Source organism: Symphalangus syndactylus, chromosome 23 (assembly GCF_028878055.3).
Source record: "Symphalangus syndactylus isolate Jambi chromosome 23, NHGRI_mSymSyn1-v2.1_pri, whole genome shotgun sequence".
Lineage (NCBI taxonomy): Eukaryota > Metazoa > Chordata > Mammalia > Primates > Hylobatidae > Symphalangus > Symphalangus syndactylus.
The window spans coordinates 36,865,854-36,882,004 of NC_072445.2; the positions used below are offsets into that span (position 1 = coordinate 36,865,854).

The 16,151-nt window shown below is 43.7% G+C and overlaps 1 protein-coding gene across 2 annotated transcripts in view; it reads right to left on the reverse strand.

Annotated features, from left to right (window-relative positions):
• The window catches only part of BLTP3A (bridge-like lipid transfer protein family member 3A), an 87,404-nt gene extending 72,317 nt beyond the window's left edge, over positions 1 to 15,087 (reverse strand). Inside the window, exon 1 of one of the 2 annotated variants that reach the window (XM_055263814.2) lies at positions 14,759 to 15,087. In XM_055263814.2, the coding sequence (XP_055119789.2) occupies positions 14,759 to 14,802 (44 nt within the window). In that variant the 5' untranslated portion in view covers positions 14,803 to 15,087. The remainder of the gene's footprint in view (positions 1 to 14,758) is intronic. The other variant, XM_055263815.2, reaches the window with a different exon arrangement.
• Positions 15,088 to 16,151: the final 1,064 nt, after the last annotated feature.

The following is a 16,151-nucleotide window of genomic DNA, read 5'->3' on the forward strand; positions in this document are numbered from 1 at the left end:
GAGGCCAAGGCAGGTGGATCACTTGAGGTCAGGAGTTCGAAACCAACCTGGCCAACATGGTGAAACCCTGTCTCTGCTAAAAGTACAAAAATTAGCCAGGCGTGGTGGCAGGAGCCGGTAATCCAGCTACTCAGAAAGCTGAGGCAGAAGAATCGCTCGAACCAGGAGGAGGTTGCAGTGAGCTAAGATTGCGCCACTGCACTCCAGCCTGGGTAACAGCGCAAAACTCCATCTCGGGGGAAAAAAAAAGAATAGGTTATCCATGTTACTGCCTCAAACAGCTATTTAGAGAAGTGTAGCATATATCTTTGAAAATTGTTCAAGGAAAAAACTGAGGATAAGAAAATTCATACAGTAAGGCTGTCATTAGTTTCTGAGCAGAACTGACCCTAACTTTGACCAACATGTATGCTTAGGTTAAGAGGCAAAGACTGCGCAAAATGAGCTCTCTTTTACCAATGGTGGTGAAAGAAAAGCCCTGTCAGACATCTGAGTTGTTTCACCTGGGCAAATGACCGCACGAACACATACCTAAGAGTGCAGCACATTCAACTGGCTAGGGTTAATGGGCTCAAACCATACAAAAGAGCTACGGAGGATACAAATAAGAATTTAAAATAAAAACAAAGGTCTCTAACCCTAAGGACTATGAGATCCTTAAGAGCAAGAACTGGGACATTTAGTCTATGTCAAACAAAGTCTAGGAAAAGGATGCTCAATTAATGCTTAATGACTTGATAACAATACAAAGCAAATAAATGATAATTGCCAAATAGGTGGAATGAGCTATCCAACAATCCATTTACATTCTTCTACACATTGCAAACCAACTCTAATATGCCTGATTAACCAGACTTGTTAAGACTATCATCTGTAAATATGAAAATAAATTTCTTTGTGAGGTTGAGGTAGAAGGCACACTCTTCCCAATAGAGATAATTAGGTGTGCAAAGTGCTTAAAAAGGAGACAGAGAAATAAATACATTTTAAAAGCCCAGTCTAGAAGCTTTTATAATAAAATTAACATCCAGGAAAAATGAAAAAGGATGCTATTGCTCTGAGAATAAAAATTATTTTTAAAATAACAGCTAACATTTAATAATTGCTTACTTTATTCCAGGTACTGCTCTGAGCACTTTATATTTTTTCTTTTTTCTTTTTTTTTTTTTTTTTGAGATAGGGTCTTGCTATATCACTCAGGCTGGTCTTGAACTCCTGGGCAGGCTCAAGCAATCCTCCCCCCTCAGCCTCCTGAGTAGCTGAGAATAGAGACATGCACCACCACACCCAGCTTATCTTTTTTTTTTTTTTTTTTTTTTTTTTTTTTTTGAGACCAAGTCTCCTTCTGTTGCCCAGGCTGGAATGCAGTGGCACTATCTCGGCTCACTGCAACCTCCGCCTCCCAGGTTCAAGCGATTCTCCTGCCTCAGCCTCCCAAGTAGCTAGGATTACAGGCGTGAGCCACCATGCCTGGCTAAAGTTTGTATTTTTAGTACAGATGTAGTTTCGCCATGTTGGCCAGGCTGGTCTCAAACTACTGACTTCAAGTGATCCGCTTGCCTCAGCCTCCCAAAGTGCTAAGATTACAGGTGTGAGCCACCACGCCCAGACATCCAGCTTATATTTATACTATTTTTTTTTTTTTTTTTTTTTTTTTTGAGTCACGATCTCACTCTGTCACCCAGGCTGAAGTGTAGTGGCACAGTCACGGTTCACTGAAGCCTCGACCTCTCGGGCTAAGGTGATTCTCCCAAGCAGCTGGGACTACAGGTGTGTGCCACAATGCCCAGCTAATTTTTTTATTTTTTGTAGAGATGGAGTTTTGCTATGTTACCCAGGCTGGTCTGGAACTTCCGAGCTCAACCCATCCACCCACCTCGGCCTCCCAAAGTGCTAGGATTACAGGTGTGAGCCACTGTGCCCGGCCTATACATTTTAAATTAATTTATTTCTCTCAATGACCTCATGATGTAAAAGATTACTATTATCGCCACTTTATATATGAGAAAACTGAGGCATAGAAAGTTTAAATAACTTGCCCAGGTCATAGAGCTAGTAATCGACAGAGCTAAGATTCAAAATCTGGCAGTCTGGCTCAAGAACCTGCAACCTTAACTAAACCATACTATCTCCCTGACTTTTAAAAAAGTCAACATAGGTGTAGAGGTTTGGAGATGTTTCAGTTGCCTCAGATCAAAGGCAGTAGCAACTGAAGGCAGCAGGGAACAAGCTAAGCCCTATCTAGATGTCTTGGCATAGCACAAAAGGCCTCCACGATCTAGCTTCTGTCTTTCCAATATCATTTCTAGCTGTGTTCCACCCTCAAACCCTACATTTGAGTAATACAGAACCATAGGCAGTCTTCTAAATGCACCCTGCTGCTTCTCAACTCAGTACCATTGTTCATGCGGCTCCCTCTGCCTGGCATCACCTTTCTTCCTGTCTGTGCCACTCCCCACTCCAACCCCCCAGCTCTGCAGATACTTCTTAATGCATTACTGGGCTTTCTGCTTACAGACCTACTGGCAGTTAGGTCCTTAAACAGAAACCTTGTCTCATTTGTCTTTGAGTTCCTACTGCTTGGCAACCAATGGCAGATAGGCAATAAAGTTTGCCTAAATAATTAATGAATAGTCTCAAAAACAGAGTCCTCAAAGGTAGCTCAGGTTCTGGGTCCAGCTGACAAAAAGGATAGACTACCTGAACTCTCCAGCCCAGACATCCGGGAAGAGCTGAGACACTAACTACAGATGTGTATCCAACATTACTGCAGCAAACCTTCCTTAAAGAGGCTAGGAAGCTCACCTGGGCTCAGAGGACTAAAGAGCCAGAGCCTGCCTGAAAGGAAGACAGTGTGGGGATTTACCGAGGCTCAGCAAAAGGATACACATACTACTATATACTGCCAGGCCTTTGACTTCGTATCAGCCCCTGTGAAGACACGTTCTCAAATGAAATGTGTTCCTCAACTGCAGCCCCTTCTTTCATCCAAGTTTAAAGAAAGATTTAAAAAAGAAAGAAAAAGAAAAACAGATTTATCTGAGAAGGAAAAATGAATGTTTTCAGCATTGCCTAGGAAAGCACCAAGACAGATGACCAGAAGCAGTCGGCTTGGATTAACTTATTCCCTCCTTATTTGGATTTTCTACATACTAGAACTCTTCAACTTTCAAATGACTGATACATACCATGCTCCCCAGACCCATGTCCTGTCCCCACTGCCACAGAAATCATTTTGGAAAAACAAAAACAAACTGGGAACTTTTGGAGTATCTGTGGATTCAGAAGCTGTGAGAAAGTAAGGGTAGCTTAGGAGAGCAGACCCTAGGACATATCCTGAATTAGATCTGGTTATTCGTTTGGTGGCATTCCTGCTCCAAAATATGTTCTCTACATCTCCTCTTGACTTAGCTGAAATCTTATATCCTAAAGATTTGAGGATTCTGGTGAAAAAGTAAGGGAAACTGAGCATGCAGACCTGAGCAGGTTGGGGGTACAGTAGCAAAGCACTGAGGGCAAAATCAGAGCAACTGGGGGCATAAGAAGACAGACCTCCAGAAGTGAGTAACAGACATATAGTAGGGAAAAAGAAAGTGTACAAGAGCAAACTTTGGCTGTTTCAAAATTTCATACAAAAGAAATTTCATACTAAGTCAGCAGTTTTCAACCCTAACAGACTCAACTCAATTCCTTTTTTTTTTTTTAACTTTACAATGCCTCTTAGTTATTAAAATCATTATTTTTCATTTTTTGATACAGGGCCTTGCTGTGTCGCCCAGGCTAGAGTGCAGTGGCGCGATCACGGCTCACTGCAACCTTGACCTCCCGGCTCAAGCAATCCTCCCACCTCAGCCCCCCAAGTAGGTGGGACTACAAACACATGCCACCATGCCCCACATACAGCTAATTTTTGTATTTTTTGTAGAGACGGGTTTCACCATGTTGCTCAGGGTAGCCTGGAACTCCTAAGCTCAAGCAATCCGTCCACCTTAGCCTTCCAAAGTGCTAGGATTACAGGTGTAAGCCACTGCGCCCAGCCTCTCAAGTGATTTTTTTACATATAATATAACCTACTTACTTATGCACATAATTTCAAAAAAAAGTAAAATACAATGTCCAAAGTGTAATATAAAAGGAAAATAATTTACAATAAAATCATTTGTATTTCAACATGTAAGTGCTCCAACACCACTGCACCAGAAGACAGAGTTGTCAGATGTTTGCACGCAAATGTGGAATCGCCAGGATTTGGACTACTAAAAATGCAGACAGGCTGGGCAGGGCGGCTCACACCTGTAATCCTAGTACTTTGGGAGGCCGAGGCGGGCGGATCATCTTAAGTTAGGAGTTCAAGACCAGCCTGACCAACATGGTGAAACCCCATCTCTATAAAAATAAGCTGGGCATGGTGGTGGGTGCCTGTAATCCCAGCTACTCGGGAGGCTGAGGCGGGAGAATCGCTTGAACCCGGGAGGCGGAGGTTGCAGTGAGCCGAGATCGCACCATTGCACTCCAGCCTGGGTGACAGGGCGAGACTCCGTCTCAAAAAAAAAAAAAAAAATTAGCCAGGCTTGGTGGCGGGCACCTATAATCCCAGCTACTCAGGAGGCTGAGGCAGGAGAATTGCTTGAACCCCAGGAGGCGGAGATTGCAGTGAGCTAAGATCGCACCATTGCACTCCAGCCTTGGCAACAAGAGCAAAACTCCATCTCAAAAATAAATAAACAAATAAATAAATAATAGTAAAAATGCAGGCATATACAACTTTATCATATTGGTGATTCCAATACCAAGAGTAACAGCATTTTCCAAAATGGTGACAAATTCTTGGTAAAGTTCAAAATGATCTTCCCTCGTGGCAGTTTCCTAAAATATTCACTATAGTTTAAAGCTGCGCAGGCCAGGCACGGTGGCTCACGCTTGTAATCCCAGCACTTGGGGAGGCTGAGGCGGGTGGATCGCGAGGTCAGGAGATTGAGACCATCCTGGTTAACACGATGAAACCCCGTCTCTACTAAAAATACAAAAAATTAGCCAGGCTTGGTGGCAGGCGCCTGTAGTCCCAGCTACTCTGGAGGCTGAGGCAGGAGAATGGCATGAACCCGGGAGGCGGAACTTGCAGTGAGCCAGAGCTTGCAGCGAGCAGAGATGGTGCCACTGCACTCCAGCCTGGGAGACAGAGCGAGATTCCATCTCAAAATAAATAAATAAATAAAATAAAGCTGTGCAATATTTTGTGCTTTTATGTAAAATAGAGTTAGAGTCTAAGCTCATTTAATCTATACAGTGGATTCAGCTACAAAAACATCTAACAACATTCAAAAGTCCAAAAGGACAAGGGACAATGCTTCTTTATGTGAGATTATTCCATGTACTGCAGGACATGGCCCCCCATTCACCAAATGCTAGTCATGCCCCTCAATCACTGTGACAACCAAAAACAGTTATTGATGAGATATGGCCCCCCATTCACCAAACGCTAGTCATGCCCCTCAATCACTGTGACAACCAAAAACAGTCCTTGATGAGATACAATGATCTAAAGGAACTTACTCCAAGGAATGGGGAAAAAAATACTTTTTTCCCCCTCTCCCCAGCTCCTTCAAATATAGTTCCCTAACAACCAAGACCCAGAACTTCATATAGTAAGTTTATGTGGCTTTTGCAGGCTTACGTAGGGAACTATTCAAAATTATGTCACTATTTCTACTGGACTATGCACTCCAAATTTCAAACTTAGAAATAACTGTTGGCAGCACAGTAACACAGTGCTTCTATTAAGTCTGACTTAAATACATTGATTGCCACCAATGTCCTCCACAATTTTTTAAAATGATAGGCTGGAATCCAAGCTACATATAACCAATGCACTCTAAAGACCAAGCATACATGTAAAAAGATTGCTGTGTAGGCAAATGCAACAACAGTCAATCCAACAAATATTGTATAATATATCTAGGCCTAGCCAAGTGCAGTGGCTATAATCTCACGCCTGTAATCCCAACACTTTGGGAGGCTCAGGTAGGTGGATTACTTGAGGCCAGGAGTTTGAGGCCAACATGGTGAAACCCCGTCTCTACTAAAAATATAAAAAATTAGCCGGGCACGGTGGCATGTGCCTGTAATCCCAGCTACTTAGGAGGCTGAGGCATGAAAATCGCTTGAACCTGAGAGGCGGAGGTGGCAGTGAGCCGAGATCACACCACTATATATATATATATATATATATATCTTATTTTTGTGACAAACAGATACAAACTACATACCCTTTACCTAAATTACTAAGATATATTATTATTTTACACTTTAGTTTTCTGCTTTACTATACATACTGATTGATTCTACTGGTTATAGATACTGGGAAATGTTCTCTTCCAGTATTTATCTGTATTAAGCACCAGTACTTTAATATCTGTGTTCACAACCAGTAGCAAATACTTGCCCTCACCACACAGAGTTAAAAGGCCCCTTAAAGATACGGGATGAACTGGATTTCCTTGTCCTCCCCTCCCTACAACCCCCATTACTCCCCAAGTCTAAGGTTCTCTGAGTTCTGAATTCCAACCATGCATTCTCACTACATGTATCTTCTCTCACTTCACCCACTCAACGCATCCTCCAACTCTCCAATTTCAAAGCAGCCAAGACACACAATCCCTGCTGTTTTGGAGGACACACTACAGTGGGTATAGAGAACTGAGCTTTCTATTCAGTGATTAATGCCATACTCAGATTATTCAACCAGGTTCTGTATTAAGTAAGGGTACCTAAAAACCTCTAATTTTTCACCCTAATAAAGTATATGTTATCTTCTTAGATGCTGTATAAGTAAATCCTCTAAAGGCCCAACCCAAGATAAACATTTCAGCTATTTCAGCTATGCTGAGGTCAAAGTTTCCTCCTTGAGGTATGCCTTGCTATGAAAAAAAAAAGACAAATAGGAACAACTTTGGTTTTCTCTCCTCAAGCATCAATGCAAAAGCATTAATCTCAACCTCTCTGTACTGAAAGACTAAGAAATGTAATTTCCAAATATCTAAATGTCTAAAGAATTAGACATCTGGAAAAATCTGGCATAACCTTGAAGATAATGAAAAAAAAAAGTACTATCTCCAAAAACTAACAGTCATCTCTCTTGAGCTATTCTAATAAGTAAAGATAAATAGTAATGGTTATTGTTTATGGAATACTTTTTCAGGACCAAAGAGATTTATACATTATTTCTAATCCTCAAAACATTATGCGTTATTATGCCCATTTTACAGATGAAGAAATTGAAACTTGGAGAAGCTAAAAAACTTGCTGAATGTCTAGCTTAGAAGTAGCAGAGTCAAAATTCACAGCCACTTTTTGGAATCCAAAGCCTGGTTCTTTCTGCTACATTGACATGCTTCTCAATTTTTCAAAACAGTTAATTTTCATTACTGTGAACCATATATTATGCTGTTGTATGTCAAATACATACTACAGTACTGCTTTGAAAATTTTATTGCTTTTAAATACTTTTTTTTTTTTCAGACAGGGTCTCACTCTGCCACACAGGCTGGAGCGCAGTGGCATGATCTTAGCTCACTGCAGCCTCAGCCTCCCAGGCTCAAGTGATCCTCCTGCTTCAGCCTCCCAAGTAGCTGGGACTACAGGCACAAACCACCATGCCTGGCTATTTAAATTTTCATTTCTTTAGTAAAGATAAAATGCTATGCCAATGGGGCAAGATTATAAAGCAAGTATGAAACTATTTCACTAATATCTAGGGTAGCCTAGGCCAGGTATGGTGGCTCACGCCTGTAATTCCAGCACTTTGGGAGGCTGAGGTGGGCGGATCACTTGAGGTCAGGAGTTCAAGACCAGCCTGTTGGTCTCTACTAAAAATACAAAAATTAGCCAGGCCTGGTGTCGGACACCTATAGTCTCAGCTACTCAGGAGGCTAAGGCAGGAGGATCACAGGAGCCCAGGAGGTGGGGGTTGCTGTGAGGCAAGATCACGTCACTGCACTCCAGCCTGGGCGGCAGGGCGAGACCCTGTCTCCAAAAAAACAAACGAACAAAATCTAGGGTAGCCTAAAGATCAAATATTTAACAAAAACCCAAATGCCTGGAGAACAGCCCCTCCTTTCTCTTAATGTACATGATTGTCATTTTGACAGAGGGCTGAGCATTATATCCATTCCAAGTAAGAAATGTTATAGGTTAATGGTCAGAAATAACCCTAATTATTTTCATTGTATCTTTGTAATTTGAACATTACTCCAAAAAAGATCTTATGCTTTCAAGGTTCTGATATTTGCTTGTGACTAAAATTTTAAATACCTCAGAATCTAAAAACTGAACTGACAGCAAAAATAAAATACCTATCTGGTTTACCACAGACAAAGTAAAAAAAAAAAAAAAAAAAAAAAAGAAAGAAAGAAAATTAAAAATATATTCACCAGAATGGCTACAATGAAAAATGCAAAGCACTGGCAAGGATATAAAATAATCAGATCCCTCACACACTTCTGGTGGAAATGTAAACTGGTATAGCCACTTTGGAAAATGGTTTAATGTATCCATTAAAGCTGAATATACACATATTCTACGATCTAAAAATTCTACCCTACATATATTCCCAACAGAAATGTGTACATTTGTTTAAAGGACATGTACTAGAATGTTTCTAGTAGCGCTGTTCGTAACGGCCCTAAACTGGCATCTGGAAGTCCATCAACAGTAAAATGTACAAGTAAACTGAGGTATTATCACATAACGAAATGCTATACAGCAATGAAAAATAGTTTACAACTTGATGCAAAATATGGATTAATCTCACAAATGTTGCACTAAAGAAGCCAGACATAAATGTATAATTCCATTTACATAAAATACAAAATTGACAAAACTAATCTATGCTGTTAGAAATCTGGACATTGGTTACCCTTTGGTGGAGGTAATGACTGGAAGGAGACACAGGGCAGGGTGGGAGGCTTCTCAGATGCTGGTAATATTGTTTCTTCAGGTGGCTGCTAGTGACATGAGCATGTTCAGTTTGAAACACTCAATAGATGAGAGGCATTATAGCAGCAGAGTGGTTGAAGAGCACAGCTCTGGAATTGGAATGCCTGCATTTGAATCTCTATCACTTACTAGTTATAACTTTGGGTAAGTTATTTAACTTTTCTGTGCCTCCTTTCTTCAACTATAAAATATGCCTAATATGTACCTCATAGGGTTATTATGAGGACTAAATTGTCTTAAGATTTGTAAAGTGCTTATTAGCACGGTGGGCTATTATTAAATACTTGCTAAGTAAATAAAAGCGCTTTACTCTGAAGCAACACAAGAAAATGAGAAAGGGAAACAGAAACATAGGATTTAACTATTACTAGATAATGCATGAAATAATTAGTCTGGAAAAGAACGTGATAATAACTAAAGTCTAGTGTAAAAAGAACATAACTGGAAGTTGTGACTAGTCCGACAAGCTTCCACCTAAGTGACCTTGGAAAAGTAACAGCCTCTCCGAGCCTGGAACCCGTCACTATCAACCGGAGGCTGGCCCCGATGATCTCTAAGATCTTGGCTGCTCCTCAGTGCTCATCAAGATGATGAGTGGAGGCAGTCATCATGAACTAAGGGGGCTAAATTTGCAGTCAGGCTCTCTTATTCTCCAAAAGAAATGCTGAAATCTTCTATGCCTCTGAACTTCATCTAACATGTTTTTAAAATATCTATCATGTCTATCAGCCATGTCTCTAACACTGAGGTTCACATTTCCTGCATCATTTAAAATAAATAATTAAGGCTCCTGATGGGTTTTTAAAAGAGCCGGCTGGGTTTCTGTCATCCATGCCATCACAGTGGCCCTAACTTCTTTGGCTACGTTATATAGCAACTCTTTACTAAACATCTATTTATATGTCAGGCACTATAATAAAAACTTTATCCCCAGTGCGCCAAAAAAAATCTACTAGGTATGTATTATTCTTCCTCCTTATCTTTTACAGATAAGAAAACTAAGGCTCAGGGCCGGGCACAGTGGCTCACGCCTGTAATCCCAGCACTTTGGGAGGCCAAGGCAGGCAGATCACCAGGTCAAGAGATCAAGATGATCCTGGCCAACATGGTGAAACCCCATTTCTACTAAAAATACAAAAATTAGCTGGGCATGGTGGCGTGCACCTGTAGTCCCAGCTACTCGGGAGGATGAGGCAGGAAAATCACTTGAACTCAGGGTGCAGAGGTTGCAATGAGCCGAGATTGCACCACTGCAAAAGGCTGCCCTGCTGATTAGTGGCAGGGCTGGAAGGTGAATCTGGCATGTTTGGCTCCAGAGCCCATGCTCTTTCCATTAACGATAGATGCTTGACTTTCTTTACAATCGATCATATTTCTTCTTATTTGTATAATGAAAGGTCATTAGCTTGGGTCATCTAAAACAAGAAAAACCTAATTTAGTGAAAAATCAATTTTGAATATTTTTTAAATCATTACTTTGTGTTTCTAAGAAAAGGTTTCTTCCAAGGTCTATTTAAATGAATACTGGGCATTAAAACTATTTGCATTGAGCAGCAGTCATGAAAACCATGAGTTAAACCCTTTAAAAGACATTTATATTTCTTCCTTGCTACATCTCCAGTGCCCAGATTAGTGCCTGGCCTAGGGTAGGCATTTACAAAAAACATATTGAATACCATTCTCTTCAAATCTCGTTTACCAAAATACTCTACTACTAAGGAGGGTGCATCCCAACAAGATACTTTATCATCTGAAAAACTTCATGCCCCAAATCAGCATAATATGACTCACTGGTATATCCTCTCTGCTGTGGGGCCATTCTCCTCTAGGTCAAATGGCATCATCAGCAACAAGTAATTATCAAACACCTACAGTATTTAATATAGTATATCTTTATTTAACTTAGTATGCCTTCCCTTCTCTCTCTTTCCCCATCAGGTTTGGGAAGCCACAGAGTCATAGTTCCTCCCCAGGCAGGCCAGCCTGTATGTGGTAAAGACTGCACAGAGACACAAATGTCACATGTGATTAGGCAGCTTTTCCAAGCTAAACCAACACAAAATCCCCAGGAGTTTGGCCTTTCCCCCAACAAGACTCATAATTTACCATCTCTTCCTGGAGCCCTGAAATTGCAACTGTAATGTGACCTCTTCCTCAGTCCCCTGCCCAATGCTGAGAAAATCAGAAATTTTCCCCAATGTCTGTGATACTTATTCCTACTTCATCTATTAATAAAAAAGGCACTGTGTTCGCCAAGGAATGTGTAAGCATATACTGCTAAAATTTTTCTTTACAAACTGTATGTTCAGGCCGGGCGCGATGGCTCATGCCTGTAATCCCAGCATTTTGGGAGGCCGAGGCGGGCGGATCACGAGGTCAGGAGATCGAGACCATCCCAGCTAACATGGTGAAACCCTGTCTCTACTAAAAATAAAAATAAAAAATCAGCCGAGTGTGGTGGCACGCGCCTGTAGTCCCAGCTACTCGGGAGGGCGAGACAGGAGAATCGTTTGAACCCAGGAGGCGGAGGTTGCAGTGAGCCAAGATCGCACCACTGCACTCCAGCTTGGGCAACAGAATGAGACTCAGGCTCAAAAAAAAAAAAAAAAAAAAAAAAAAAACCGTATGTTCAGGCTGGGCACAGTGGCTCACCCCTGTAATCCCGGCACTTTGGGAGGCTGAGGCAGGATTCCTTGAAGCCAGGAGTTCAAGACCAGCATGGGCAACATAGCAAGACTTGATCTCTACAAAAAAATGTTTAAATTAGCAAGGGGTGTGGTGGTGCATGGTCTCAGCTACCCAGGAGGCTGAGGCAGGAGGATCACTTGAGCCTGGGAGGTCAAGGCTACAGTGAGCCATGACTGCGCCACTGCACTCCAGCCTAGGCACAAAGCAAGATTCCGTCTCTAAAAAACAAAAACAAGGCTGAGCGCGGTGGCTCACTCCTGTAATCCCAGCACTTTGGGAGGCCGAGGCAGGGGATCACGAGGTCAGGAGATCGAGACCATCCTGGCCAACGTGGTGAAAGCCCACCTCTACTAAAATACAAAAAAAAAAAAATTAGCTGGGCGTGGCGGCGCATGGCTGTAGTCCCAGCTACTCGGGAGGCTGAGGCAGGGTAATCTCTTGAACCCGGTAGTTGGAGTTTGCAGCGAGCCGAGATCGCACCACTGCACTCCAGCCTGGCGAGAGTGAGACTCTGTCTCAAATAAAAAAAAAAAAAACTCTATGTTCATAGGAGTGCACAGAATATCTGTGTACTACAGAGAAAAGTGTACCAGAATTAGGTTCTGTTCCATTACCTTACCTTCCTATGCAACTTGGGTAAGTCACTTATCTTCTCTAGGCTTTAGTTTCCTCAGCCATAAAATGAGGTACAAAACTAGATCAGGGATTATTCACTAGTTCCAAGATGCCTTGAGGGATTCAGGCATGTGCTTCAGGGGTTTATAACTGCTCCTTCCTCTTAAACTTATATAAAAATTACTGTTTGCGTATATGAATTTTTCCAGAGATAAGGTCTATAGCTTATATCACATTGTCACACAAATTGTGATCCAAAAAATAACCATACCTGTTTTATTGAGCACATACTGTATGTTAGGCACTGTGCTAAGTCCTTATATATATTAATTCATGTGACACAATAACCTTTAATTAATTTTTAATTTTTGTGGGTACACAGTAATGTATATATTTATGGGGTACATGAGATGTTTTGATATAGGCATGCAATGTGAAATAAGCACATCATGCAGAATGGAGTATCCATCCTCTCAAGCATTTATCCTTTGAGTTACAAACAATCCAATTACATACTTTATCTTTATATATATATATATATATATATATATATATATTTTTTTTTTTTTTGAGATACAGTCTCACTCTGTCACCTAGGCTGGAGTGCTGTCGTGCAATCTTGGCTCACTGCAACCTCTGCCTCTCGGGCTGAAGCGATCGATCCTCCTGCCTCAGCCTCCCAAGTAGCTGGGATTACAGACGTGCACCACCATGCCAGGCTAATTTCTGTATTTTAGTAGAGACAGGGTTTCACCATGTTGGCTGGGCTGGACAAACAGTAGCTCTTATTCATTCTTTTTTTGTTTTTGTACCCTTTAAGTAGATACTGTTCTTATCCCCATTTTAGAGAAAGTAAATCAGAAAGAACCCAGGCTCTTAAACAACAATGCTATGATAGGTGAGATCATCTCTAAGCCCTAAAATTCTATGTCCTTTCAAATTATACAATTCTCCTCTTGTCAAATTATCTGTTCCATTCTGCAATCTTTGGTCATGCCCCAAATACTATTACATCTTCACACAAAACAACCAGACTCATGGAACATCTAGAATACTATCACGTGAAAAAGAATATATTATGTTAATCTGAGTAAAAGGCCCAAAGGCACTTTCCAGCACCAGCCTCCAATGTGCTTTTTCCTTTACTACGTGGTGATTAACCAAAAGATGGATCTGGGTCTAATTACTAATTAAAGTCTCAGATCAAAGTAACAGTAAATAAGCCAGAGTGTCAGCCAGGAAAAGTGGATGCAGTGGCAGGAATAGCGTCTCACACACCGCTTACCAAAGCAACGAGAAGACTCAGAAAGAAACATCAGTGCAAGCCTGGGTGTCCCATGTTGACCGACATCTCCCCTCACCCCTACCTCCTGAAAGCCACTGACCACTGTGCAGCCAAGCCCTGGATCACTCTCCACTTGAGATACAAGGGCTGGTTAAGGTATTAACCATCACCAACTCCAGCATGGAATAATGAGTGAAAACTAAGTGAAACCTAGCTCCCAATTTTTGTGGCTACTGGTTCTGACAACCCGCAACCGGAACACGGGGTTAAGCAGCCACTCGGCTACACCTGAAAACTGTTTTGCCTGCCAGCCTCCCCATGCCAAATTACTCAGCGACAAAACATTGCTTAATAAAAGGGTGCAAAGCAGAAGCGGACGTTGTTGGTTCTTTTCACAGGCTGTCAAAAAACCTCCACATCTTAAAGGGAAGGTTGAGGAAACTTTATCCCCAACTCTCATGACCTTTCTCCAATTAGGCTGTGTAATGAAAAGAAAAGCAAAAGAGGGAGAAAGAAGTCCAGAGGAACGGCCCTGGGTGCTGGGCTTTTCCAAGGGTGATGCAACAGGGTCAGACAGAAGAGGGAGGAGGTGGGAGCTCCTGGGATAGAGAAAACCAGTCTCGGCATTGGAAATCTAAGGGGAAATGGCATAGCAAGACTGGTGGCAGGGTTATTTAGAACAGGCAGGGGCACAGGATCTGGGAGAGTAGGGCGGTCAGAGGCCCGGAGGAAGGGGCACGGGCCCAAAGGCCAGAGGAAGCAGAGAGAAGACAGCTGGTTCGGGCAGGCAAGAGTGGGTTTCGTGGGGGCCTCGGAAAGACGGTCAGGGGAGCAGGGGGTGACCTGCTCGGAGGTGTGGGAGGTGGGGACAGCAGGCCAGGAGAGCCCTTGAGGGGAGAGAAAAAGTCCAGGGGGATGTTAGGGTGGGGAGAGACTAGCTGCACCGGCGCCAGGGCAGGAGGGCCCAGCGCGGGGGAAGCATAGAGCGGCGACAACGGTGGGTGCCGGCGGGCGCGGGGAGAAGCTGTCCGGGCTCGAGTTAGGCAGGGGCTGCCACGGAGTCCCGGCTCCGGGCTGGAGAGAAGGAGACTGGGCCCGGAGCGCGGCGTCAGGGAGGAGGTTGGAGAGGGTTAGGCGGGGCCCGGGACCGCCGGGGGCCGGCGCTGGCGCTCTCACCGGGACAGGTGTTTCAGGATCTGCTTCTTAATGATCCCGGCCATGCCGGAGCCGCGGCCCGCGTGGAAGGCGGGTGGGCGGGCAGCTGTGGCCTCCTCAGTTGTGGAGAAGAGGCGGCCCCTTCACCTCGCCGCGACACGAGCACCGGACACAGCCGCCGCCGCCGCCATGGCGCTTTCTCGCCCCTGTTTGGGCGCCTGGCGCTCCGCCACGATCCCACCCACCCGCGCGGCGCCGCGGCCGCCGGCCCAGAGCGACGCGAAGATCGCGCGCCACCCGCCGGCCTTGCTTGCGGCGGCCAGAGGCGCGCGCGGTGAGGGGCGGCGGCGCGCGCAGCGCTGGGGCGGGCTGGCTCGAGCCTCCTCCCTCCGAGCTCCCATCTGCCTCTCCGGTCTGAAAGGCTTCTTTCGCCTCTGAGGGGTGTGCGGTTCCTTTCGCACCCGGCAGTCGCCTTGAAGCCTAGGAGAAAGGCGGGGTAGTTGTAATTTTTGCAGAAATTCGTTAGATCATTGCGCAGCTCCCGGATGCTAGCGTCCGCCTCTTATTTATTTCCCTCACACATTCACTCAGTATTTGTTGAGCACCAGCTGTACTCCAGGAATCATGCTGGGGACTGAAAAGTAGTATCAAGGACCTCACAGACCCGTAGATGGGAGATGCGAACCAACCGCTGCGGTCAGCTGCCAAGGGCTTTGTGCTGGAGAGCTGGGAAGGGGGCGCCCGTCACCCTCTTGGTGCCTCCCTTAGCCTCGGCTCCTGAACCGATGGGCAAAATGTATTCACTCAAGACCCGAGCGACGCACTGCAGAAGCATTCCCTCCCAAATGTGAGGTCAGAAGAAAATGAGACAGTCAATTGTTAAAATGACCTAGGACTTTAGAGATCAGCTTCTTCACTGTGCAAATACGGAAACGGAAGCCCTGGGAAATAAGAGCTTTCCCAAGGTCACTAACTTAAGGCCACCCCGGACTAGAACCCAAGTATTCTGACTCCCAGTCAAGTGTTACATCCACTCTATTTCATCCATACGCTTAAAAGTGTAACCCACATGCCGGCGACACCCGTAGACCCAATGGCAAAGATGGAAAGGTGACAGTTCTCTGGACTTAAGCCTTCAAGCAAAAACTTGGAAAAAAAAAACAAGAAAAACAAAAACCTCTTGAGACAGCCTTATAGGAAGTCTGGCCACCAGCTAATATTGCATTTTAAATGTAGTCATTCTTTAATATAAAACCAAAGACATTCAACCATGTCTCCCTGTCTCCCCAGTCATTCAGGGTGCTCCAAAACAATTGTTTCCCTGAAAACAATTACTCCCTAATTCCAGAGATAGTCTAAGCACGGTAAACCATATAAATGTTAAATTTTAAAAATGAATAATCAGGCCAGCCGC